Source organism: Podarcis muralis, chromosome 1, assembly GCF_964188315.1.
Source record: "Podarcis muralis chromosome 1, rPodMur119.hap1.1, whole genome shotgun sequence".
Lineage (NCBI taxonomy): Eukaryota > Metazoa > Chordata > Lepidosauria > Squamata > Lacertidae > Podarcis > Podarcis muralis.
In genome coordinates this window covers 106,933,449-106,959,873 of record NC_135655.1, presented here as the reverse complement: position 1 = coordinate 106,959,873, position 26,425 = coordinate 106,933,449, and the positions used below count along the sequence as shown (strand labels likewise).

General features: G+C 42.7%; 1 protein-coding gene across 8 annotated transcripts in view; it reads left to right on the top strand.

The window, feature by feature from the left end:
• The window catches only part of KCNH7 (potassium voltage-gated channel subfamily H member 7), a 256,606-nt gene extending 234,890 nt beyond the window's left edge, over positions 1-21,716 (top strand). For 5 of the 8 annotated variants that reach the window (XM_028747250.2, XM_028747266.2, XM_028747230.2 and 2 more), the window contains 5 exons: positions 370-469; positions 7,233-7,484; positions 10,976-11,144; positions 19,459-19,648; positions 20,571-21,716. In XM_028747250.2, the coding sequence (XP_028603083.2) occupies positions 370-469; positions 7,233-7,484; positions 10,976-11,144; positions 19,459-19,648; positions 20,571-20,840 (981 nt within the window). In that variant the 3' untranslated portion in view covers positions 20,841-21,716. The remainder of the gene's footprint in view (positions 1-369; positions 470-7,232; positions 7,485-10,975; positions 11,145-19,458; positions 19,649-20,570) is intronic. The other 3 variants (XM_077936770.1, XM_028747240.2, XM_028747279.2) reach the window with 1 other exon arrangement.
• Positions 21,717-26,425: the final 4,709 nt, after the last annotated feature.

Here is a 26,425-nt window from a genome sequence, read left to right as displayed (position 1 = left end):
GCTGAGAGAAAAAATTATCAATACATAAACAATCCATAAATCATTCTTCTGAGTACAAGATGAAAAAGGCACTTTAATTTACATTCTGTCCCTCTCTCCTGCTCTCACTCCCCCCTTCCCATCTCTCTCTCTCTCTCTCTCTCTCTCTCTCTCTCTCTCTCTCTCTCTCTCACACACACACACACACAAATTAACTTTCTTCTTTTAAAACCTTCTTTTAAAATCTGTATCCTTTTCAAAACCACCCATACACATAATTCATATTATGAGCTCCACCCAGAAAACAATTTATTTTTCTTTCTTTAAAAACAAATCAACAACCTTTGAAATGAGTATAATCTATCATATCTTGATATCTCACTTATCTAGGCTGAACTCGCAATAAGGCCACAAACAACTAATGATTCAGATGGTGACAACAGCAAACTCCGAAGAAGGAACTTCTCTTTTGAAAGTGAAATTGATAAAGGTAATTGATTTCCTCTACAATGATGTTCTTGAAAACATGATCACAGAGGGCTGTAGTCAACTAAATCATACTCAGAGTAGGCCCAGGCGAGGGACCGTTATCATGAAGGGGGGAAATTAAACATGTCTAATTTAAGTGTGCCACTGTTCAAAGTTCATGGAGATGCTGGCATGATTTAATGTGACCAAAATTGCTGGTTGACCTTAGAATTCAGATGTGAAGATCTTCTCAGTTTACCCTACCAGGATGATGTGGAACCTTAGGCTCTGGGGCTGAATGTGGCCCTCTGAACCACTCCATCTGGCCCCTGGAGCTCTCCTCAAGCCATGTCACTCCCAAGGCCCAAGACGGCCTCCATCTTCCTCAAGCATCCTTCTCAGGTGCCTCTGCCTGCTTGGAGTATGTCACTGAACTGTGATAATGGCTGTTTCTGAATGGACAGATGTGTGTGTGTGTGGTAGCAATAGAGGAGAAATTCAACTCCGTTTATATTTCAAGGTGAACCAGCCTAATTGTGATTTCCAGTTGCGATTGCAATTTGTTTTAAACATGTTTTTAATGATTCATTTTATTTTGCTGTAACCCACCCTAGAACATTCTGGGTGAAGGGTGTGTAATAAATCTCATGCCAGCCCCCAGAATTATCAGCCTGTTAGCCTATTGGATATAAGTTCTAAGATTTACAGCCTCTGCCTTCTCCTGAAATTAACAAGCTGGGTGGAAGAAAATAATATATTGTACAAGGAACAAGCTGGGTTTGGGAAGGGCCATAGTACAGTTGATCAAATTTTTGTACTACACTGTCTAATGCATAAATACACCAGTGGTCCACCCAGACAGTTTTTTGCCACTTTTATTGACTTTTCCTCAGCATTTGAAACAATTAATAGGAAACTACTGTGGGGTAAACTGGCAAGGACTAACATCGCTAAAAGGCTGCTACTCCTAATACTGGAGTTACATACTAATACTACTATGAAGATAAGGATCAGCACAGATGGAAGGATGACAAAGGGTATCCAAACAAAGGTGTCAGACCAAGTTGTCCGCTAGCTGCCCTCCTTTTCATTCTTTATATTAACAACATTGTAACAGAGCTAAACAGCCCTGATCACTTTCCCTCTTCGATTGGGAACCGTAAAACAGCAACCCTGATATATGCAGATGATTGTAATAAATCTCATGCTGAGGATAAGACACTAAGTGAACCAAAACACAGACATCCTTCAACATTTGCACATCTCTGAATCTTGCAGTGCAGTTCTCTAGCCAAGTAGCGTGTAGAAAAATGCATATACTAGGGTAAGGTATGTGTTAAATCACATATATCATTGAAAATAGCACGCAAAAATGTTTATGCTATTGCTTTGCAAAAAAAAAAGTGTGTATTAGACAAAATTGCATACAAAAAATTGTATGCGATGAGAAATTCGCTGGTGAATGTTCATGAGGAGTTCCTTTTAATGCATATCGCAAACTGATATGGAAATGAGGAGAGCTGGGCTTAAGATGGGGGGGGGGGGGACTGGGAACTAAGAGAAAGCAACACTGAAAGATTCACCCATCCCTGGTGTGCAGGCACCTCTGATTTTTGTGTGACTTGATCGTGGCCTAGTGTTGAAAGGTAAGAGTCATATCTGGCCCTGCCCATCACTGAGATGCCTATGAGAGAATGTAGCCAGAGGCAGATTTAGGGGAGTGCAACTGTTTCAGTTGCACTGGGCGTGGAGCCTTGGATGTGCTGCAGGGGGCGCTGCAAGTATGATGTAGAACGAAAGGTGGGAGGGAGGGGGTGCTGAATGTTGGTGTTGTATAGGGTGCTGCTGAAATTTGAGGCACACCCCCCCATGTCTGCTGCTGTTGTGGCCTTCTGGCTGAAAAAAGGTTTCTTTCATCCCTGCCCTAAGCACTCAGAGTGGTATCCAACTAGATCATACTCAGAGCGCAGCTATTGAAATCACTGGGTCTCCTCTGGGCATGACTAACATATCACCCTCAGCTGCTTACCCATAAGCATCACTTAACCCTTTGCTGCTCAGCCCTTAGCTGTTACAGCCACTTTGTGAACCTGCAGTGTTCTGGAAGAGGCCTAGTGAAACTGCTGTAGGCTAGCAGCTTATAGCTACTAATCTAGGTTTGAATAGCAAGGAGTAGGCAGACAACAGTATTGCAGGACCTATAGTAGCATCCTAGGGGCAGCAAGAATTTGATTGGGCAGTTTCAAAAGTCGAAATGCATCCTTATGCCTGCAAGAAACCATGATGACTGCCAGAGCTTTGCACCTCAAGTGCGGCTGGAAGGGATGTAAAGGAACTTGAGGCAGTGTCTTGTAGTGCCTCTAGCAGGAACGAGACTGCATCTCCTGCTTTCTCCAAGAGCGGTCTTTAAGAGAGCAAGCAAAACCCCTTTCCAGACATTGTTATTTTAGGAACTTTTCTTCTGAATTAAACATTTCCAATCTCTATTCCAATCTATCCAAAAAATTGCTACAACCACACACACACACACACATATCTCGTAGGAACTGGGCCAAACTCTTCTTCATCCTCCCTTCCTCTATTAGAGGAACTCTGTTCATATGAAGTCTGGTTCCAACCTTATGGCTTTTAAATCTCCATTTACTATGGTTGCATCCTGATTCTAATCTAAACAGAATAATTTGAGAAACGGGTGAATTGTTGGCTGTGCTATTGTTCTAAAACAAGAGGTGCCGAAACTCACCATGAATGTCTCCCTTGTTCTCTTATATTGACAATGGCGCCCACCTGAGAGGTGCCAGAACAGAGTTCCTGTGAGTTCTGGCTGGGGGGAAAAGCCCTGACTGTTGGTGTTGTATAAGTCATCTCTTCAAAGTTTTATAGAGCGATTCTGTGTCCTAGAGAAATAAATCTTTAGCTTGGTGTCTTACTGTTTCGCAAAATGGCATTACCTTTCTGTCAAAGAGGCATTTCTTAAGCACAAAACCAAGAGTGACAACAAATCTGTCAAGGCAATACCCCCATGAAATATTTAAGCTGCTCTACACACACACACACACACACACACACACACAGTCTGTTGACAGAGATAACCTGCCTAAATGACCTTCACATTCCATAAGAGAAAACATATTTTGCCACCTGAAGGGGAGAGGTAACCTTTTAGGCACTGCCCGCTATGAAATTTTGAGCTGCTGGTTCAGGGTGGCTGATGAATGACTTTCATGAAAAAAAGCAGATCAGCCTTTACACAGACTAAGGGTTCTTCCGGATAACCTGATTACTGAGCGTTCATTCTGATTTTGTTTGCAGGGAAATTAGACAAAGATGGCTTTTTGATGAGTAGACTGGTTAGAATGATGTTGCATCAAAGCAGGTGTTAATTCCACACTTTGCAGTGCATTTCCCTGTCACTTACCTTAGAGCAAAATTCCGAGGAAGCAGGTTTGTTGTGCAAGACCTCCCAATTAGGTACGATAGCACAAGCTGAGTTTGCCCGTATGCCATTGAATCAAAACCCCCAAGTAGCAACTAGGTGGAAATGCCCCAAAGCTCGCTCAATTGAAATAACAGTATTTATTTAAATACCAGGGGGAATAAAAATGTTTTGGCACCTAAAAGTATTTAGAATAGTCCTGCTACAAGAGTTGAAGTCTGCCAGGTTAGGGCTCTTCTTAGCATCCTGCCCATAGGACAGATACATCATGTGGTGATGCACAGAAAGGCCTTCCCCGTGGCTTTCGAACTCCCTGCTGTTTTTAGGGAAGTACAGGAAGTTGCCTTACACCTCGTCATACCTTTGGTCTATGTATCTCAGGCTTGCCCACACTTCCGCTTGGGTCCAAGCAGTTTTCCTCTTGCACCAGTCCTTTCCCAGTGAAACCTGCTCTTTAGTGCTCAATTGGAGCAAACGTCAATCTGGAAAAAATAAATAAATTTAAATAAATTGAGTGCTGTAGAGTGGCTTTCCCATGGTAGAGTGGTTTTCCCATGGGGGAAGCATTGGGACAAGAGGAAGCATGTATATTATCTCCACAGCATCAGACACGAGTCTTTTCCAGCCATACCTGGAAAACTGGGACCCTTTTTCACACTTTGATTAGTTACAATAAGGTTCTGAGATAACCCTCTGTCACTTTTGAGCTCCATGCTGCAAGAGAAATTGGTTTGTTTGTTTTTACTGCTAGTAGTTTTGTTCCAGTTGCTGCTGAGTAGAGCATCTTTGAAATCTCTATTTTCCCTCCTGACACTTATCGGGATACGGATGTTAGCTGAACGGCTAAACACGAGTCGGTACTTATTACACCCCCTACTCCACGTTCGCCTGATCAAGTTGTTACTATAGCAACTTCTTTCTGCAGTAGCTTCATATACTATTTAGACAATATCCGCACAGTTCTTTTATCCCTAATCTCTAGTACCTCGGCCACTAATTTGCCAGGAGCAGAACAATTAATTCAACGGTGCAGTTCTGCTCCGTGAGAAATCTTTGTTCTGCATTAAAAGCAAGGGTGCTAAAAATGCCTTGATCAAACATCAGGCTTCCTTGATAACCAACGTGACACAGAAATGATTTCAGATCCAGTTCCTAGTGCTACAGCATTGCCTCATCCATGGCATCCCCTGCTTGTGCGTAATTCAGTAATTCCCAAACGTTTTACTGAATGGACTCAGCAGCATCTTTGGGATCTGCTTGGAAACCCAGAGTGGTCTAGAGCAGAGAAACAGGAATGAGCTGTTGTCAGACTGGTAGATAACAACAAGCTACAAGGCATGGGTTGGGGACCTTTTTCAGACAGGTCCACACGTGCCAGTGGTGTGTGGGTCCAGAGGCAAAAGTAGGTGGAGCAATTAATATCAGTTTTGCCTTTGTACAGAAGACTGGTTTGTCTTCTTGATCCTACATCCAGGCAAGCAACAGGCAATGTCAGAGTTCAAGGACGCATTCCAGCTAGGCGAAAACACTGAAGGAAGATGTGGAGCAAGGCCATTGAGGGGCATGGCCTGTGGAAACAGGGTATGCTGGGGAGGGGGTGTGGCCTGAATAGAGCCCCAAGGGCCACATAGAGAGGCCTGCAGGGTCACATTTGGCCCTGGGCCTGAGGTTCCCCTCTCCTGCTTTTTCTGGAAGGATTTTCAGCAAGAACAGGAAGCATTGGCATCCTTAAGAGCATAAGAAGAGCCTTCTGCACTGGACCATTGCCCCATGTAGTCCATCATCCTGTTCTTGCTTGGGGAACATGCGGAGCATGCAAGGTAGATTGTTGCCAGAGCAAGGATTGTTGCTTGTGGTGCTGCATCTAGTATAGGGCCCAGTTTTAGTCACCCATGCTTTATAAGAGGTTTTGGAGGAAAACGTCTGGGGAGGTCAGTGAGCAGGGGTGGATCCTCCGGGGGTCTTCTGGTGGTTCCCTCACTGTGAGAAGTGAAGTTACAGGGAACCAGGCAGAGGGCCTTCTCAGCAGTGATGCCCTCCCATCAGATGTCAAGGAGATAAAGAACTACACCACTTTTAGAAGACGTCTGAAGGCAGCCCTATATCGGGAAGTTTTTAATGTTTGACATTTTACTATGTTTTTATATGTGCCACCCAGAGTGGCTGGGGAAACCAAGTCAGATGAGTGGGATATAAATAATATTATTATTATGAAACTAATGGAACTTAAACTTCAGGGCCCCTAATCCTTGAGGGGCCCAGAAGCAACATTAGTCCACGTTGCTTTAAATATTTGCTTTTAAAAAGTACATCATGCATGTATATAACATTTCCCTAATTTTCCCTAACTTTCATTCCCCCACCCCATAACCCAGAAACTATAAGGCACAGGATTTATTTATTTTTAATTCACACCAGTGACTTTGACATGTGACATAATCCAGCACAGCAATTTAAATCAAAATCTGAGATGTAGTAACTCATTATGAAAGAAAATTGCGATGATCTGTCGTGGAACAACCCCACTGAAGAAGATAACAGTGGTTATAAAGACCTTGTTGCTGACTGAGAAGGGGACCAGATATCAGTTCAAGATTCGGGCCCCCAAAATGTAGGTCAGTCACTGCCTATGTGGAATCACAAAATCTAGAAATCGGATCTAGATGCTAGGCATGTTAGCAAAGAGCATAATGAGCTCTTAAGGCCAAAGTTGTGGGTTTATAGAATAGTTATGGTTAAGTTAGCATTAAGAACCTATGCACATTTACTCAAGATTAATTCCTGCTGCATTCAGAGCTTACTTAAACAGGTATAGGGATCAGATTACAAAATCAGCACTGGGGCTGCCTAGACTCTGCTGTATAAAGATTACACATAACAGAATTAAGTTTAGTAATCATGAATAGAAAGCAGATGAAGAAATCCCTCCAAAATATTACGGCAAACCAGTTTAGAGACTCTTATGGTAAACCATACCCTTAATCAATCTTTTGTGCTAGAAGCATCTTGACATTTCAGTTTGAAATACATGAAAAGGAGAGAAAAGGGAAAGATCAGGAGTCTTTTGTGAGAACATATTTTCTTCTTGTCCCCATTTGATTTATTTATTTGCACACACTGGTTTTGTTTGGCTTTTGTAAGCCACTTGAGACCAACGGAGAAATGAATCGCACGATCTGCTGAAGGAAATGCATTTTAAATCGCTAGCCCCTCTCTGTAACAAGAACCATAAAGAACCATTATCTCTAGCAGAGAACAAACTTGCTAAATGGTATAATAACTTTCCCCCTGCTACCCCAAGGACAAGGCTAAATTTCATATCATTTACTATAATGGTTTCTTTTTTTAGCAGACTATGACAAAGACAATGAGGGTTCTGTGGATAACACCAGACATTATCAGGTCACCAAGAAGCATTTTGGGGAGAAGAGAAGCAGATCATCATCTTTTGTGTCATCCATTGATGATGAGCAGAAACCGTTGTTCTCTGGGATCATAGGCTACCCATCTGTCCTGGGAAAGACTGCAGTGCTGGGTTTTGAGGAGATGATGCACGCAACAGAAAGAATTCAAACTAACAAAAGGAGTCATTCTTGTAAAGGTAATCCATGCAAGCGTTTTAAAAACATATTCAGAATTAATAGTCCATGGCAAATTATACAGCAACATGCTTTTTAACCTTGCAATGAAACATTTATTTAAATCCTTCCCTTATGCTCAAATTCATAACATTCTGCTAGTTAATCCCATCAAGCATGGGCTGTTGTAAGCAATTACTCCCTTCAAAAGGCACGATTGATTTGCAGGGTCTTTGCTTCTACATAGGTTTACTACCAATCCTCCTGTAATTTTTGGTTTTATTGTGCCACTAACGTTTCTTTGTACCTTAATAGTGTTCCATCTAACTTGTGGGGGGAGGGACACTGTTTTGCTGAGAAAACTGCAAATCTCAGATTCCTAGCATCAGGGAGAGCTAGCAGTGGTAGAGCCCATAATTTGGATATAAAATGCCTAGCTTCAGTCCCCTGATATCTCCAGATAGGGCTAGGAAATTAATTCTGTATGAAACCCTTGAAAGCAACTATTAGTTGATGTGGGCCATACTGAGCTGCTATCATCATCATCATTGTCATCATTGTCGTCGTCATCACCACCATCAGTTGTTATTATTAGCCTCACACAAGGAACTCCTATGGCAAATTACATCCAATTAACAGAAATATAAAATGCATACAAGTAAACTAACTATACACTAAAACTCATCGAAAAGGTGGTAATGTTGGTGCCTGGCAGGCTTCCATGGAGAGAGCGTTTCACACTCAGGAAGCCACTACAAAGAAGACTCTCTTTCTCGCTCCCCACCCCAGTGTGGTGTAGTGGTTAAGAGTGGTAGTCTCGTAATCTGATGAACTGGGTTCGCTTCCCCGCTCCTCCACATGCAGCTGCTGGGTGACCTTGGGCTAGTCACACTTCTCTGAAGTTTCTCAGCCCCACTCACCTCACAGAGTGTTTGTTGTGGGGGAGGAAGGGGAAGGAGAATGTTAGCCACTTTGAGACTCCTTCGGGTAGTGATAAAGCAGGATATCAAATCCAAACTCCTCCTCCTCTTCTTCTTCTTCTCTCACAACACTACAGTGCCACTAACCTTACAACTCAGTACAAATGTACTGGCGGGGGTGAGGGTGGGAGAGAGAGCCAGAGGAGGGGGAAAGTGTAGGAAAACTAGAGGAGTGTTACAATTAACAAGACTGGATTGCAAGCAGGTTTCAGACTAGCTGACACAACCTTAAGGGGAATAAATAAGAAAGAAAGAAAGAAAGAAAGAAAGAAAGAAAGAAAGAAAGAAAGAAAGAAAGAAAGAAAGAAAGAAGTGGCACAAAAATTAAGAAATCTTGCATCTTATTTTCTTTTTAAAGCAACTGATGAGTGTGATACGTGGATAAGCACTCGTTAAGCAGGTGTGGACCCTTTTAAAATAGTTTCCGAACTCTACCAGGCATTTGGAGTGGTACAGGAGTCATTATCCACTGTGAGCACAATTTAATAGGTGTCATGTGCAATTCATACTCCAAGTGAGGCGTGTGCGTGCACATTTCACTGATTTCCCTTCTCGGTGCAATTAAATATACCTATTCAAAAGAAGAATTCCTGTGTTATTTCGCACCACCAGACAATCCAGCAAACACATCTTTCTTTTTTTACAGTCCGGAATGCTGGCTGAACCCCCTCAGGTTCTTGCAAAATGTCGAGATTCCTACATTTGCAGTTGGGAAGCTCACCTTTTTTCTTTTTCTTTTGGCGGCCACAAAAGTGTTTTTGCAGCTATAGCAACATTTTCCAAGGCAACCTAGTGCAAACTGTACTCTGGGCTAAATTTAGCAAGTTTAAGAGGTGTGTGTTTTTATTGTGACCAAACACAAACCAATATAATTTTCCTTTGTTCCTTTGCTGGGGCTCTCAGTTGTGTTATTAAGAGCAAATCATCTTTGATCGGGGGGGGGGGGGTGTTGGGGGGGGGTTCTTGTGGTTAATGGTGTTTGGTCCAGTCATCTGTGCTTGTTTTCATTGCCATTCTTAATTGAATTAATTCAAAACACTGTTTTCTGAAACACCTATAAATATATGGCTGCAAATGTGTGGTTGTTTATTAATTTGCTGATTTTACCTCTGTATCGTAGGCTAGCTGTATATTCTCACATACCCCTCCCTACTCTCCTCCCGGAGAAGCAAAAGATCTTAACAGAGTTCAAGGACAGGCAAAAAGACTCAAAGAGAACATGAAGCTGGGCTGTTGAGGAATGTGGCCTGGTGAGAGGAAGCGTGGCTGAGGAGGTGGTATAGCCTGGGAGACAAATAGAGAGGATGCTGAGGTTCATTTGGCCCCCAGGACTGCGGTTCACCATCAGTCTCTATTGCCAAGCATGGAATCATTTAAACCTTAGTCTAGTTCAGGAGTGGGGCACTTACAGCCCTGCAAAGGCTGCTAATCCCCAGTTCCCATCAGCCCCATCCAGCATTGCCAGTGGTTGGGAATACTTGGAGAACTGTCTAGGAACTGCTGGGTGGCCACAATTTAATCACACCTGCTTTAGTTGCCTGGCAGTGAGTTAAACTTACCTAACATGGAACCGTACAATTGTAGAGTCGGAAGGGACCACATGGGTCATTCAGTCCAACCCTCTGCAGTGCAGGAATCTTTTGCCCAGTGTGGGACTTGAACCCGCAACCCTAAGATTAAGAATCTCCTGCATTACCCACTGAGCTATCCTAAATTTTTGTTTAGGCATTCCACAAACATTTGTCCCACTGTGCAGTGCTTGTGATGTTTCCCAGAATTACAGCCTATATATTTTCTTTGTGGGAAGAAAAAAGATTTTTAGACCTTATTTACATGTAAAAAAAGGTGGTCTTTTACAAATCAGCTCTTGGAGGACTGTAAATAATGTATTGTATTGTTTGCATTTCCATCCTCAAATGAATGAAGTAGTTTTCCCATTGTTTTCCACCCCATTAAAATGTGGGTTGGGCACTTACTATATTTAGAGTTACAGGTACGAGACTGCTTTTTTTCCATGTATCCCTGGAAGTATGACGCACAAGCTAGCCAGCAAAATCATGGCATTGCTTAGAGCAAGGCTTTTACAAAGTTCTCTGCAAGGTCCTTCCCCCTACTTCTACAACAAGAGGCTGGAGCCAATTTGACCAAGGCCTAGTCTGGCATTCGACTAAGTATTACACAGATTGAAATTACTTAACATGACTAAGGTCCATTAATGTCAACTGTTCTGTTCTGAGTGAAACTTAGTTGAATACACTCCTAGGGGCAGCATATTCGGGACAAAATTTGCGAAAACTTTCCAGGCTCTAAATTGTATCTGATCCAGCCTCATAACTGAGCCAGTATGACAGAACCTGTGGCCACACCAGTCCACTTTATAAATGCTTCTTCTCCTACTTGAGGCTAGAGGACAGTGCGAGCATCATCATGAAGACAAAGGAAAAATAACTTTTGTGGACATTCTCTAACATAGCCTACTCCCATATTTTGTAGCTTTGTTTAAATAACCAACCTCCGCTCTTATATTTTGGCAGATATCACTGACAGAAGAATCTGGGAGGAGGATCACAGCAGGAGCCACCAGGAATCATCCAGCCAGTCTGCATTGCCCCATGTCACGTGGGGCATCTCCGAAACAGAGAGTGAGATCAACTATGGAGAAGTGGAACAGAGGCTAGATTTGCTTCAAGACCAGCTCAGCAGGTAAGGAGGGACATGAGGGAAAGAGCAAACCTTGGCTATCTGTCATGATTAATAATGACAACACAGTTTCTCCGGTTTGTGCCTGTGAGCCCAAAGAGAGTGGCAACCCCGAAAGTTCAGCCAAAAAGGACAATTTGATCCATCATCTGAGGGAAGAGGTTTGGTTCCTTTTTCATTGCTCAGTTATTTCTATTCCCTAAAGCAGGGGTCAGCAACCTTTTTCAGCAGGGGGCCGGTCCACTGTCCCTCAGACCTTGTGGGGGACCGGACTATATTTTGGAGGGGAAAAATAAAAAATGAATGAATTTCTATGCCCCACAAATAACCCAGAGATGCATTTTAAATAAAAGGGTACATTCTACTCATGTAAAAACACGCTGATTCCCAGACCGTCCGTGGGCCGGATTGAGAAGGCAATTGGGCCGCATCTGGCCCCCGGGCCTTAGTTTGCCTACCCATGCCCTCAAGTATTTCCTCTGATCCCTTTTTCCATGTTTTTTTCCTTCTCCCGGAAAATGAAAGTTTGTAATGTGTGGCTGTTTCCCTCTTTGAAAAGAGTAGCCTGATATGTCAGCTGCCTTTGAAGCATGTGTCACATTCCATTGCAAGAACATTCAATGTCTGATGTGAGAGCTATTTTGCTACTTTCTTTGTAATAAGCAACTGCAAACTCGTTCCCCACCCTGCAAAAAAGAAAAGGAAAAAGCAGCTCTATAAGTGTCACTTAGTCACACTGTGCAAGGAAAACAGTTGTTTTCTTTGTCAAAATACTGTATAGGTAAGCTTCCTTTTCCTAATGCACTCCATATAATATTTCAACACTTCTCTCTTCTAAGTGCCTACGATGTTATGGTAGCAGTTGGTTAAAGAACACAGCTCTCAGCCTTGTTCAGAATAAAGTGAAGTAGAGCTGATTAGTCATACAGCACAATTCACCATATAACTGCATCTATTTCAGAGTATTCAGCATTTATTTGTTTCAGCCAGTAATGCTAAAAATAAAAATTAGCTGAAACCATAAAAATAACATGGAGTAATGAAACAATCCTAAGCAGAGCACAAGATAGTATCAAATAAACAGCAGAATTACCCAGATTTATTTTGCAGCAGCCAAGACAAATGTACCCATTATTGATCTCTTGTTATTTGCATGTAAAAATTCTGACTTCTGGTTGACTAGTTGACCCGTGCCTTCAATAGGAAACAGAAGAATTTATTCTGCACATTTGGGGGGTGGGTAACAGAACAAAATAAGTGCTGCTGCTGCTGTTTCTTTGGCGATCATTTGCAGATGAGTAAGATTGTCTTCCATGAACACAGTTTTAACAGCGAGTCCGTAAGTGATTGTGGAGACCAATTCTGGATCCACAAGTCCTTCCACAGTGGGGACATAGGCTTCTGGGTAGGAGTTGATCATGGTAAGGGTTTGCCAAGCATGCCTTCCTCTTAGCGCGTTTCTCCCTTTTGTCCTGAGTTCAAGTGTCTTCAAAACCCATGACACCTTTGGTAAAGGCTGTTCTCCAATTGGAGCACTCGCAGGCCAGTGTTTTCCAGTTGTTGGTGTTCATACATTTTTTTAGATTTGCCTTGAGAGAGTCTTTAAACCTCTTTTGTTGACCACCAGAATTACGCTTTCCATTTTTAAGTTCGGAATAGATAATCAGGCATCCGCAGAACATGACCAGTCCAATGAAGTTGATGTTGAAGAATCATTGGGGTAATAGAACAAAATAAGTGCATGATGTATTCAACGGCTTCCTCATCATCTTAGATTTTCGGGGAGGGTATAATATTGCCCAAGGGGATCTTGGGCCTGCATTTATTGAAGAGTTACTTGCCATTCCTCATGTCAAGACACTCTTTGACATGGAAAAGGGTCATGAACTACTATGGTAGATCATCTGCTTTGCAAGCAGAAGGTCTTAGCTTCAGTACCTGGCATCCTGTCTGACAGCTTGGACAGCTGCTGCCAATCAGTGTAGACAGTACTGAGCAAGGTGGGTCAGTGGCCTGACCAGTAGTCAGGTATCCCCATCTAATAAAACAGAAGGGGTACCCAGTGGGGTGCCTAAAAGAGCCTTTAGAAACTTGTTCTGAGATTATGCCATAGGAAAAGAAAGCCAAAGAAAGCCACAGGCTTCAGATTCTGTGGGTTCAATTTATTTTGGCATGCATAGATCCTCCAAAATTCCAGGACCCCAGTAACGGATTGCTCTGTTTTAGTCCCAGGGCATAGTCTGAGGGACATGGGTGGCGTTGTGGTCTAAACCACTGAGCCTCTTGGGCTTGCTTATCGGAAGGTCACGGTTCGATTCCCTGCAACGGGGTGAGCTCCCGTTGCTCTGTCCCAGCTTCTGCCAACCTAGCAGTTTGAAAGCATACCAGTGCAAGTAGATCAATAGGTACCTCTGCGGTGGGAAGGTAAATGGCATTTCTGTGTGCTCTGGCTTACGCCACGGTGTTCCGTTGAGCCAGAAGCGGTTTAGTCATGCTGGCCACATAACCCAGAAAGCTGTGACAAACACCAGCTCCCTTGGCCTGAAAGTGAGATGAGCACCACAACCCCATAGTCACCTTTGACTGGACTTAACCATCCAGGGGCCCTTTACCTTTTTAAAAAAACAAACGAACAAACAAAAACCTTATATGGTGTAGCAACCTTGTTGAATCTGAAGAAGTCAGGATCTGCTCAGTGGCAAGATGGGAGACCACCTGGAAATCTCATCTACACCACCTTTAGTTCTATCAGCAAAGTAAGGCAGAATATAAATATAACGAATAAATAAAAGTGTACCTGTGCTTGATCCAGTAAAGAAAACCCTCAGATAATGGAATGATTTAACCTGCTCTGTTTTATAGAAATCAAACTTTCCAGTCATTTTATACCCAAAGACAATCATTTTTTTTTTACCACAATGGACTTTTAGGATGCAGTCTTATACTCATCTGCAAGGACCATTGCACTCCATGAGACTTTAGCTTGAATAGAGAAGTATAGGATTGCACCGCAAAGCAGTAGAGCACACTACCGGCTGCAAAGCAAACTATCAGACCATCTTTACGATTATCCACTATCTGTTGTGGACAAAAGTATTAGACTTTGGTTGTTTCCAGATTACCTCTTATTAAGCACTCATCCTAATTGCCTTGCAAGGATGTATTTTGATGTTGCATCAAGCTATTGCTGTCCAACACATACCTGTGTATTTTCCTATCACTTTCCTTATTGCAAAAAGTCAGAATTGGTGTGGGGTTTTTTTGGAAGGGGGGACTGGATCTGTTGCCCAAGAGCATTGAATTTTAATTATGCAACCTGGATTTGCTAGTACAGTGGTACCTCGGGTTACATAGGCTTCAGGTTATGGACTCTGCTAGCCCAGAAATAGTGCTTCAGGTTAAGAACTTTGCTTCAGGATAAGAACAGAAATCGTGCTCCGGCGGCGGGAAGCCCCACTAGCTAAAGTGGTACCTCAGGTTAAGAACAGTTTCAGGTTAAGAACGGACCTCCGGAACGAATTAAGTACTTAACCCGAGGTACCACTGTATGGGATTGAAATAGAAGCACCCCCAGTTGACCTAGTGCATTCTATCACAATAAAGTTTTAGGTTTCTGGTGCCTACAGCTTCAGGCTGAATTGCAGATTACCTATTCCTGGTCAGTTTTTCTTCAGTCGGAATCATGAGCCCTGTCAGTGCTAACCAGCCACTGATTGTTGTAACCAAAAGGAAGCAAATCAATAAAACAACTGGCAAGATCTGATGGAACACAGATAAAATTTGCTTTGCTCAGCCTTAAGGCACAAATGAAAGTAAAGTCACCATATTTATCTTGTTGACTCCTTCTGTTTAAGAATTGAAGATTAAATTTGAAGAGGGATTTTAAGATTTACTTAATCATTCCTCAAATCGTAGGACAGGAAAAAAGGAAAAATAATAATCTTCCTCAAGAGCCAACATAACTTTTAGTTCTTTGTTGTCCTTGCCCCATATGTGTTAAAATCACCTGCCAAGACAGTAATAGAGTCAATATATCTATACCCAGTAACTCAATTCTAAAACACAATTTGTTCCAAGTTAATTCTATACAGAATTTCAGGTTCCCAGGGCTGATATAGATGTTAACTATTAAAAGAGAAGAAAGAGGAATCCATACTGTAATTACCAGAGAAAACATAATTCAAGCTTGTTTGTTCACTCCTCAATTTTAGGGCCATATTAAGAAAAAAGTGAGAAAGCCTTTTCCTGCTAGTTTATAAGCTTTACACCCAGGTAAAATAATTTTGTCTGAATCAATAGCGACAATCCAAGCTTCTTGTAAACAAATCATATTGTGTCTCCTAAGCCATTTTTGAAGATCATCCCAAGGGCAACAAGTGGTCCAGCCAGCAATATTCCGTGGAAACAATAGAGAGGCAGCTATTATTCCCCATTCTCTGGGGAAGAGTTCTTTGTCATTGGGACAAGGCATTTAATCAAATCGGGAAGGAAACACTCAACTTCTCCTTAATGGAAGTTCATTTCCCTGCAAGATTTCACTAGATGGTAATGAAGATGGCCTGCCATCATTCTTCTCTTTCAGGCAGCCTAGAATTAATCTGTGGCCCAGAATTGTCAAAAACATAATTTGCTGTCAAACAGTCTCCCGTTTCTCTCTTAGCCTGGGTTTGCACTGGGTAATACAGGAATCATATTGGGATCTGCTGGATTTTTATCTGCACGTGCAAACTTGTGTATTTAGCCTTGTGGTTGACTAAAGGGTTTTCTTGGTTTACATTTTTCAAATATAGGGGGAGGAACCAAAGGTGGCTTGCCCCCCCTCCATTTCCTTTTTTGACATCCTGCTTAAGGCACCTGCAGATTTTCAGTATTTTGCAGAAAGCACATACTGGAACTTTATGTTTCTGTCATTTATGTGGATTGAAGGGCTCTGTTGTCCTTGTCCAACAAATCCACTTAAGAAAACTGTTTGCAGTTAGGAAAATGATACAGAAATGCACTGAGAAGTGCAGGATGAACGAATGATTTGTAAGCACTCTGCAAGCAAATCAGAATGAATGCCCATTTTCATACATCTGCCCAAAAAACAAATCAGAATGAATCCTCAATAAAAACCTGAGAGCCTTATCACTACGTAAGCTTTGTGCAAGTAATTCAGGATGAATGCTTAATAAATAGGCTTTCTTAGCTACTGTTCTTACAATTTATAGGGAGTTTGGGCAGGGGCCTGGACTCTCAGGTTACTGAGTGTAGATTTGCAGCCTGAATTTTAGTACATGATTTGGCAGTCATCCTCAATTATGGCGGATTACTTGTCAGCTGATACATTTTATATTAATGACAGGAGCAGGCTAGGAATAAATCACACAAAGTAAAGCTGAGTTAACTGTTTATTAGGAAAGAAAACAGGATCTGAACAGGAATATCAGGCCTAATGAGCACATCAACTCTTCTTCCGTAGGTCTTGTCCCCATGAAGCAGTTGCAGAGACTGAAGGTTCCTGCCTTCCCACAACTGCCTAAGTCCCCTCAGTAAAACAAATGTTCAGTAAAACATATTGGAAATGGCTAATGCAGGCAACTCTGAACAATATCCCATTACATCAGTGCTCTGTAGTCTGAAATGCTTGGCTGAGTATAGGCTCCTAAACATCAAAAATTTACTAGAGTTCAGTCACTAAAATGGGTCCTATCTTAACTGTAAAAAAAAAAAAAATGTTGTAGCTGTCCCCTGAATTTAGAAATGGGCAAGAAATGGGCATGAGAACAGAAGATATCCTTTGGCAGAAGATTTCTGAAGGCAGCCCTGTTCAGGGAAGTTTTTAATGTGTGACATTTTGATGAATTTTTAATCTTTGTTGGAAGCCGCCCAGAGTGACTGGAGAAACCCAGCCAGATGGGCGGGGTACAAATAAATTATTATTATTATTGTTGTTGTTATTATTATTATTATTATTATTATTATTATTATTATTATTATTATTTCGGTTTCTGATTGCTGAAGTATCTTGCAGGACCACGCCCCTTCCCTTTTGAAAGTGGAATAAATCTTGTAAACGGGCACAGAAAAGACTTGCAAGAAAGCAGCACTGCATCTAATTGGAAATTGGCCTTTGTCCAGCCTTTTTTTTTTTAATAAAAAAATAAAATAAAATCATTTTCCTGGGATTCCATTACTGTCAGCACTTTTGTCATGACAAATGGGCAATTTCATCCTGAATTGACAAACTCAGTCTATATTAGTCACCGAGTGCTCCTGGGCACATTGTACTGTGCATTTTAACAAGCAATTTAAAGCCGATATAAGACTTCCCTTGCATTCTATGAGCCAATAAAGCCTGAATAGCTGTGGCCTAATTTCCAGTGGGGAAAAAAGATAAAAATGCAGCAACATGACATATGTTACAAGACAGCAGGTAGCAGGAAGCATGCAGAGAGCTCTGTCTGCTGCTTCCTGCCTGACAAACCTTTGGTGGTTTCGGATAATCATTTGCAGTGGAGCAGCTTACCTGAGAACTCAGCGCTGTGGCTCTAACTGAGAACTGGTGAAAACTGCCACTGCATTTTCACTTCCTTGGATTTCTGATCAGTTGACAGAGTGTAGTGAGTGTTTATTTATTTCATTTGTAAATTAAATCTAACTTACTTTTTTGACAACAAAGCGCCCAAGGTGACTCACAACAGTTTAAGAGCAACATGTAACCACATCAAAGTAGCAAAATGCTGTTCGTAACAGAGAGATAAAACGAGGAGCAATGGTAGCAAAATCCACAACAGCAGGAAACCCTCCCCCTCCCCCCAAATAATACAAATTAAGACAGATCAAACACCTGGCAAATATGGAAGCATTTTTTTTTCTGCTTGCCTGGAAGCAAGCTAAGAAAGAGTCAGGCAGGCAGGCTTCCCAAGGAAGGGTGTTCCATAATCTTGGCAACGCTACTGAGAATTCCCTGCTGTGTGTCTGAGCTTCAGTGCATGGAGGAAGGCTTTTAATGAGAGATTCCCTGCGTGTTGAGCAAGCAACCACCATAGTGAACATTGATCAAGGAAGAGTTTTGCATGGAAACCCCTGTGGGAACAAAGGGGAAACCTATCCGTTTTTGCAGCACCTCTCACCTGAGATCATTAGGATCACCGTTTTAGAACTGTTTACCTGAGAAAAAGTATCTTGCTAGTACATCCAGGTTATTTCATAGTTCCTGCACAGGTAGTACCGGGGGAGAGCATGCCAGTCCCCAATAAATATTATTTCTCTTTCAGAAATTGAACATGTTCAGGATCGAATGTTATTTTGAAATGCATTACAGTGGTACCTCGGGTTAAGTACTTAATTCGTTCCGGAGGTCCGTTCTTAACCTGAAACTGCTCTTAACCTGAAGCACCACTTTAGCTAATGGGGCCTCCTGCTGCTGCCACGCCGCCAGAGCACAATTTCTGTTCTCATCCTGAAGCAAAGTTCTTAACCCGAGGTACTATTTCTGGGTTAGCGGAGTCTGTAACCTGAAGCGTATGTAACCTGAGGTACCACTGTACCTGTATATGTCTTTCAGAAATTGAACATGGGGCACAAAACTTCACCCTTTTCTCCTCCTTCCACTGAACCTCTCATATAATAGTCCACACACACACACACTGGTGCAGCCATTGAGCTCCTGTCTGAGATTTGAAGAAGGGCGTCCTTAGACCAAATCTGAAATGATCTACTCCTTCCCTAAAGCTAAATTGGTCCCCTGACCTGGGATCAGGCACAAACTTTGAAGGCGTTCTTCTGCCACTGAATTCCAGCTGTTCAAAAGCTGCCTGCAATCTGCTCTGTTGTGGGCTGTCGTGCAAACTACCTCCCGCCCAGAGAAGATACATTAGCTATCTTCAGATATCTCAAGGGCTGTCACATGGAGGATGGAGCAAGATTGTTTTCTCCTGGTCCACAGGCTAGGCCCCAGACCAATGGATTCAAATGACAAGAAAGGAGGTTTCCAACTAAACATCAGGAAGAACTTGCTGGCAGTAAGAGCTGTCCGACAGTGGAACAGACTTCCTTGAAAGTTTTAAAGCAGAGTTTGGATGGCCATCCATCATGTGTGATGTAGCTGGGGGTGGACTAGATGGCCCTTGGTGTCCCTTCCAACTCCACACTTCTTTGATTCTGTAAAATAAAACTGCTTGCCATAGAGTGCCATAAGGAATCTTCTCCCCCTGTTTATTCTTGTTCACAAGTATTAAGTGAAGTTACTGCAAGTTGTGGCTCGTTCTTTCTTGCCAAAACTGTGCTATCCCTACAAACATACGTACTTACTGATCTCTTGTTCCTTTCCCAGGCTTGAATCCCAAATGACTTCTGACATTCAAACCATCCTACAGCTGCTGCAGAGACAATCGGCACTTGTTCCACCTGCCTATAGTATGGTGGCCACTGGGGCAGATTATCAAAGGCCAGCTGTCCGAATAGTGCAAAGTCTTCACCCCATAGCATCTATTAAAACGGACAGAAGCTTCAGTCCTTCACAGGTATGCATCTGTATACACGTACAGATACGTCAGTGGCTTCCTGTGGTTTATTCGGCTGTGTCCTTTCATGGGCAAGAATTCACATCATCAGATGCATTCATATACGATCATGAGAAAAGCCCTGTTGGGTGAGATCAAGGGTCCTTCTCTAGGCCAGCATCCTGTTACCCACAGTGGCCAACCTATGGGATACCTATGGGAGCCCCACAAACAGGATCCGAGAGCTGCAGCCCTCTGCCACAGTCATTCCCAGCAGAAGCACAGTGCCTCTGATGCAGCATATACTCACTAGGACTGTTAGCTATTGATAACATTGTCCCTGTGAATTTATCTGTGTCTATTAGACAAGCTATTGCCTATGAAGGTAGGGGTGTTTATTTGTGTAGGTATACATCTTACAATAATGCCAGAGACCTAATTTCAGACCCTCCAAGTATCTGTATTTTCTAGGGCAGTCCCAGATTTACAAAAGCCATCCCGGTTTCTGATTTGATCCCAGAATGTCCCACTTTTTCTTAGGACATTCCTATTTTCATCAGAGAAATGTTGGAGGATATGGAGTTATGTGACACCCCCCCCCCCGAGCCAAGGAGATAAGTAACTATACAACCTTTAGAAGGTTGTATAAGGCAGGGCTGAAGGCAGCCCTGTATAGGGAAGTTTTTAAATGTTTAATGTTTTATTATGTTTTATATGTGTTGGAAGCTGCCCAGAGTGGCTGAGGCAACCCAGTCAGATGGGCAGGGTATAAATGATTTTTTTAAAATAGCATTATTATAGAATAGGACGTCCCTATTTTCGTCAGAGAAGTGTTGGAGGGTATGCAGTTTTCACAAAGAGACTTTCACTTTTAGGTCTTCATTAGAAATGGGCTCTTTAGAATGCTTTCTGACCCTGCTGTTGTTTGGTTTCATTTTCTCAGTGTCCTGAATTTCTAGACCTTGAAAAATCAAAACTGAAATCCAAAGAGTCTCTCTCGAGCGGAGTGCATCTTAACACAGCCTCAGAAGACAACCTGGCATCCTTTCTGGAACAGGAGCAGGCCCAGTCTTTAGAGCTGCCCCAACAACATCATCGTAAGGCTTACCTCCACCAAATCAGACACCCATCCTTGCCAGATTCTTCCCTAAGCACTGTAGGAATCTTGGGTCTCCATAGGCATGTTTCTGATCCTGGTCTTCCTGGGAAATAACCCTTTTATACTCTTACATCACCTAAAATGTAAGTGCTTTTAATGGCTGGGTTTTCCCCCTTTTTTATTTTGTATTTAAATCCTCTATACTTGACTCAGGGGCTGCAAGGATATACCATTATATGCAAAAGTACTGTATATTTTCCTAACTTTGTAGCTTATAAGGTAAGGTTAACCAGTAACAATGTAAATATATAAATATATACATATATATATATATATAAACAAACTGTATGTTCCAAATATAAAGCTGCCAGCATTCTCAAGGCACCTTATATTTTTTAATTTTTTAAAAAGCACCTGCATGTTTGGAAATGATAATGGATCTGTTGCATGGAGACTACTATTTACTGTTTTCAACGAAACCCTATTTTACTGCGGATAAGCCTTCCAAAAAAATGATGATGGTCCACACAGAATTTTTTTTTTTTTAAAGAGCTACTCTGCAGCTCCAGCAAAAAATAAATAAATAAAAATTTCAATTTACCTTTTGAAAATTATACAGTGGCCATTCCGGCACTGAACTTCTCTCTCTCCCCCCCCCCCCTTTTATAATCAACACAACCATACCATGGCTTGGATAAAAGACTACAGTAGCTAAGTCTTCTGTGTTTCGGAAGTCATTCATGTAACACACCATTAGCAAAAATAGGTGACTTTTAAAAATAAAACTGCTAGGGCAACTGAGCTGCACAGTGGAAAGCATCATCAATGACTTGCACCCCCATTAACTGAATGATGTCATTAAAAAAAACAACTTATTTTCTCTTTATTAAAACCACATCAGTACCTATAAGCTGCCACCCTACAAAAGGCAGTTAGCTGTCAAGAGACCCTCAAACATAATCAAATGCAATAAATATAATTTCTACATAACACAGAAGACTTTGTTCCTTTTGTTCAATGCGGAAAGCTGAGAGATGGAAATATTTGGCTCCTTTTTATAATGGACGTGGTTGCGTTTTGAGAACTCTCTCTTAATTTTCTACACACATGGGGGGAGGAAAGACTGATCCAGTTGTGTTCTTACATTATCAGAAGGGTTTTCAATCATCAGGTACCTTTGCTAATGGAAGGAGGCGACCTGCAAATTTGCTCTTCCTCCTGAAATCCCACCACCACCACTTTCCACCATGTTCTAGAGACTCCCTGAACTCTATGCAGCTGATTTTTGGGAGGTGTTGCTGGGAGGAGAAATTAGCAAAAATGCCCCCACTCTTCCTCCATTAGCAGATGCCTTCACTGGATCGAAACTCTTTCCATTGGCTGCAAGAGCACCAGTTGGGTTCTGCCCAATTAGATAAACCACTTCAACGTGGTTTTCCACCTGGGTTATTTTTTAACCTTAGGGCATTCTCACACAATGGCACCAGAGTTGCCCATTCATATAAAACTCCTTACATGTTAAATTTGTTCCTTCCGGGTAGTGGAGCACAATGGGTAGTCTCGATCCATTCTAGTGCAGTACCCACACACTGCGAGGGGCAAGGGGTGGTCGCCGTAGGGCTCAGTAGAGCCTTGCTTTTCTTTTGATCCTTGGCACACTCTCAAATGCAAGCATGCAAATGTAGAATAGGTGAAAGGTAAAGGACCCCTGAACAGTTAAGTCCAATCAAAGGCGACTATGGGGTTGCGGCTCTCATCTTGCTTTCAGGCCGAGGGAGTCAGCATTTGTCCGCAGACAGCTTTCTGGGTCATATGACCAACTAGACTAAACCACTTCTGGAGCAACGGAACACCGTGGCATAAGCTAGGGTGCACAGAAACACTGTTTGCCCTCCCGCCACAGCAGTACCTATTTATCTACTTGCACTGGCATGCTTTCGAACTGCTAGGTGGGCAGGAGCTGGGACAGAACAACAGGAGCTCACTCCATTGTGGGGATTTGAACCGCCGACCTTCCAATCAACAAGCCGTGCTGTTATGGGAACCAGAAGGTCTATCCATACACTTGCTTCTGAACCAAGGCAAAAGTAGTGGGGAAATAGAAACTGGCTGTATTGAACCTTATGGTGACCCATTCATTAAAAAAGCAGTGTATCTGCACTAGGATAGAGCATCTCCAAAGTGTGCTTATTGTGAACATGCATTCCCTAAACACATATTGAAGCAACACTATTCATTGAAGTGAATGGGGAGAGGGGAGTCGTTCCCAGAAAGCTAGTGTAATGTGGAAGCATTCCTAAAGATATATATGTACGATTGAGTGTTCAGTCGGCAGAACAGAAGACTCTGTTGTGGGTTCGAGCCTCACATTGAGCAAAAAGATACCTGCATTGCAGCGGGTTGGACTAGATAACTCTTGTGGTCCCTTCCACCTCTACAATTCTAGGATTCTAATATATGCCTCAATGTACATATATATATATATATGCACACCTCTTCGAGTACAGCTGTAAACCTTATTTCTAACTAAGTAAACCAAGTAAGTCTATCCGGTGTCCAAAGCTGACTCTACAATAGTAAATTTTTCAAAGATCCATAGGTGTTAAATACAGTCTATACTGCATGTGCATAATGCTTTGCGAATACTTAAGATTTAATTTTATTAAAATATAACACGCTTCAAACGTCGTGTTTGTTTTAGAAGAGAACTGACCTTTCTCACTACGGTATTTGCCCAAGTCAAAGCAGCCACGTAATTCCTTAAACTTAAACAAAAGGTTTAAGATGGGAATCTACCAAAAGTGATCCAAGTCAGTTAATTTCTTCAGGACCGTGATGTGGTGTGAGGAGAAGAGGAAAAGAAAAAGAAAAATGAGGGAGGCACCAACAGCAGGAAGAATGTAAAAAGCAAGACCAATATCCTAAAATTACTATTTAATAAAGGGATGGGGAATTATTGTTTAATAGAGGGGTGCTTCTTTTAAAGCAGCAGTGGGGGACCTTTGGCTATTGCTGAACTACAATTCCCATCAGCCACAGCCAGCATGGCCAATTGTCAGGAATGATGATGCTGTAGTCCAGCAATATCTGAAGGCACATGCATTCCCTCCATCCCAGATTTAATAGGAAATAGGACGTGGGTGGCACTGTGGGTTAAACCACAGAGCCTAGGACTTGCTGATCAGAAGGTTGGCGGTTCAAATCCCCGCGACGGGGTGAGCTCCCGTTGCTCAGTCCCTGCTCCTGCCAACCTAGCAGTTCGAAAGCACGTCAAAGTGCAAGTAGATAAATAGGTACCGCTCCAGCGGGAAGGTAAATGGTGTTTCCGTGCACTGCTCTGGTTCGCCAGAAGCGGCTTAGTCATGCTGGCCACATGACCTGGAAGCTGTATGCCGGCTCCCTCGGCCAATAAAACGAGATGAGCGCCGCAACCCCAGAGTCGGCCACGACTGGACCTAATGGTCAGGGGTCCCTTTACCTTTACCTTTTAGGACTGCGTTGTAACAATCATACAAGATCATGAGTAGCACTGCCAGGCTGTTCTGATGGTCCATGTTGGACGTATACAGACATTCCTACATATATTCTGTAGATGAAGAGAACCAAGCTGCTTTCAGAATTACCAGTTTAATAACAATTGTAACGTATAAGGCTTTGCATTGTTTGTGTTTATGGGACACACTTATGGTGATGAGTGTGCAAGCCTTTTGAGATCCACCAGGACTTTTTGAGCTCCCAAGATTGGTCGACGGGGTCTATGCCCGTTAAAGGCAACGTTTTGCCATTCCTCTGGGGGACTTGGAAAGATCACCTGTGTGACAGGGAAATGTCACCACGAGGTGACAACATTCGCCCCGCTTTTTTTTTTTTTTTTTTTTTTGCAGTTTCTTCGTTTCATAAATGTGCTTCGGCGTGTGAAATCAAGTTCGGAGCTTATGAAGTGCTACAATAGGAAAGCTAATGTTGTATTTCACATGGCTGGTCTCAATTTCACAGATGGAGAGTACCATTATAACCACAAAGGAATTACCTGTCAAAAGTGTGAACTCAGCCTGGGACAAAAGCAGGAAATCACCCTCGATTCCCGAAAGAGCTTGACGAATGGACGTTTTGTTTACATATTCTAAAGTTACGTTTGATTCAGAAATTGTGCTCAGAAACTTTTAAGCTAGGGTGGGGAACCTCAGGCCTCTAGGTCTCTATTGGATGCCTGGAACCCTTGCCCAGGCCACTCCCATTCCCAGGCTGTGCCCTCAAACTTTAAAAATGTCCTCTTGCTTGCCCAGACAGGTGGTGTAGAGGTGTATAGGTGAGGCCTGACATTTGCATGGTGAGAACCCATGTCTACTGTTTCAATGGTAAGAGACACATCTTTTTCTCTGCTTTGGCCTTTAGTCTCCACAACCACTGGTATGTGCCCCCTGCCCCAGATGGGGGGAGCTGAAAAACATTCCCCACTCCACTTTTAATAGGGGGGTTTGCTTATTTCTTCATGTGCATTAATACAGCAGCCTGCCTTTCCCCCACTCTCCAGTTTCTTGTCAACATCAGCTTGCAATTTGGTTAAAATACCGTATTTTTCGCTCTATAAGACGCACCAGACCACAAGACGCACCTAGTATTTGGAGGAGGAAAACAAGAAAAAAAATATTCTGGATCTCAGAAGCCAGAACAGCAAGAGGGATCACTGCGTAGTGAAAGCAGCAATCCCTCTTGCTGTTCTGGCTTCTGGGATAGCTGCGCAGCCTGCATTCGCTCATTAAGACGCACACACATTTCCCCTTACTTTTTAGGAGGGAAAAAGTGAGTCTTATAGAGCAAAAAATACGGTATGTACAGGAGATGATGTCATCTTCTTCTGCTGTGCTTGTCACAAGCATTATTCCATTATTTAAAAACAACCACCCTACTTCTCTCAAATATTTGGTGCCACTCTTTTCCCTTGCATATTTTATCTGCATGATGCTTCCCAAATGGTGTGAATATAGAAGCTGCCTTAACCCTAACCCTTTGTGCCAGCCCGTTATTCCTTCAGGTCTTCCTTACCCAACTCCCTCCTTCTTTCCCTGCTGGCTGGAGCTGGGGGGGGGGGGGTTTGCAGTCCAAAAATAGCTAAAGGTCACCAGCTTCATGAAGGCTGCTCCATGTGTTTTCTTCTCTCTGCCTCCTAGACTGATGTCCTGCTCCTTTTCTCCCCAGTCTTAAGAGCCACAGGTTTGCCTGCATGCAACATTGTGTAAGGGGGAAAGAGGTCGGGTGGCCTGCTGGTTTTTATGTCACAAAGGCATTCACAGTCTTAGGCAGGAACCTAGGAAAATGCCTTATACTGAGCCAGACCATTGCTCTATCCAGCTCACTATTGTCTGCAATGACTGGCAGTGGCTGTCCAGGGTTTCAGACAGTGGAGCTTCCCAGTCTCAGCACTACCTAGCGTGTGTTCACATTACGGCCTTGTTTCTGCGGTTCATTTCTCAGATCTTTCCCCCCAGCTTCTTTAGTGCCAAATTCGTTCCAAGGGGGTGTTGAGGGGCAGGGATGTCTTTGCCCTATGTAAAGGCTAGAGACAACTTAGGAACAGCTTAAGGGCTCTGGTCAGTGTGAAACCAGTTTGAGAAACAACACATTGAACCATAGTGCCTTATAACAAGGTAAAGGTAAAGGTAAAGGGACCCCTGACCGTTAGGTCCAGTCGTGACCGA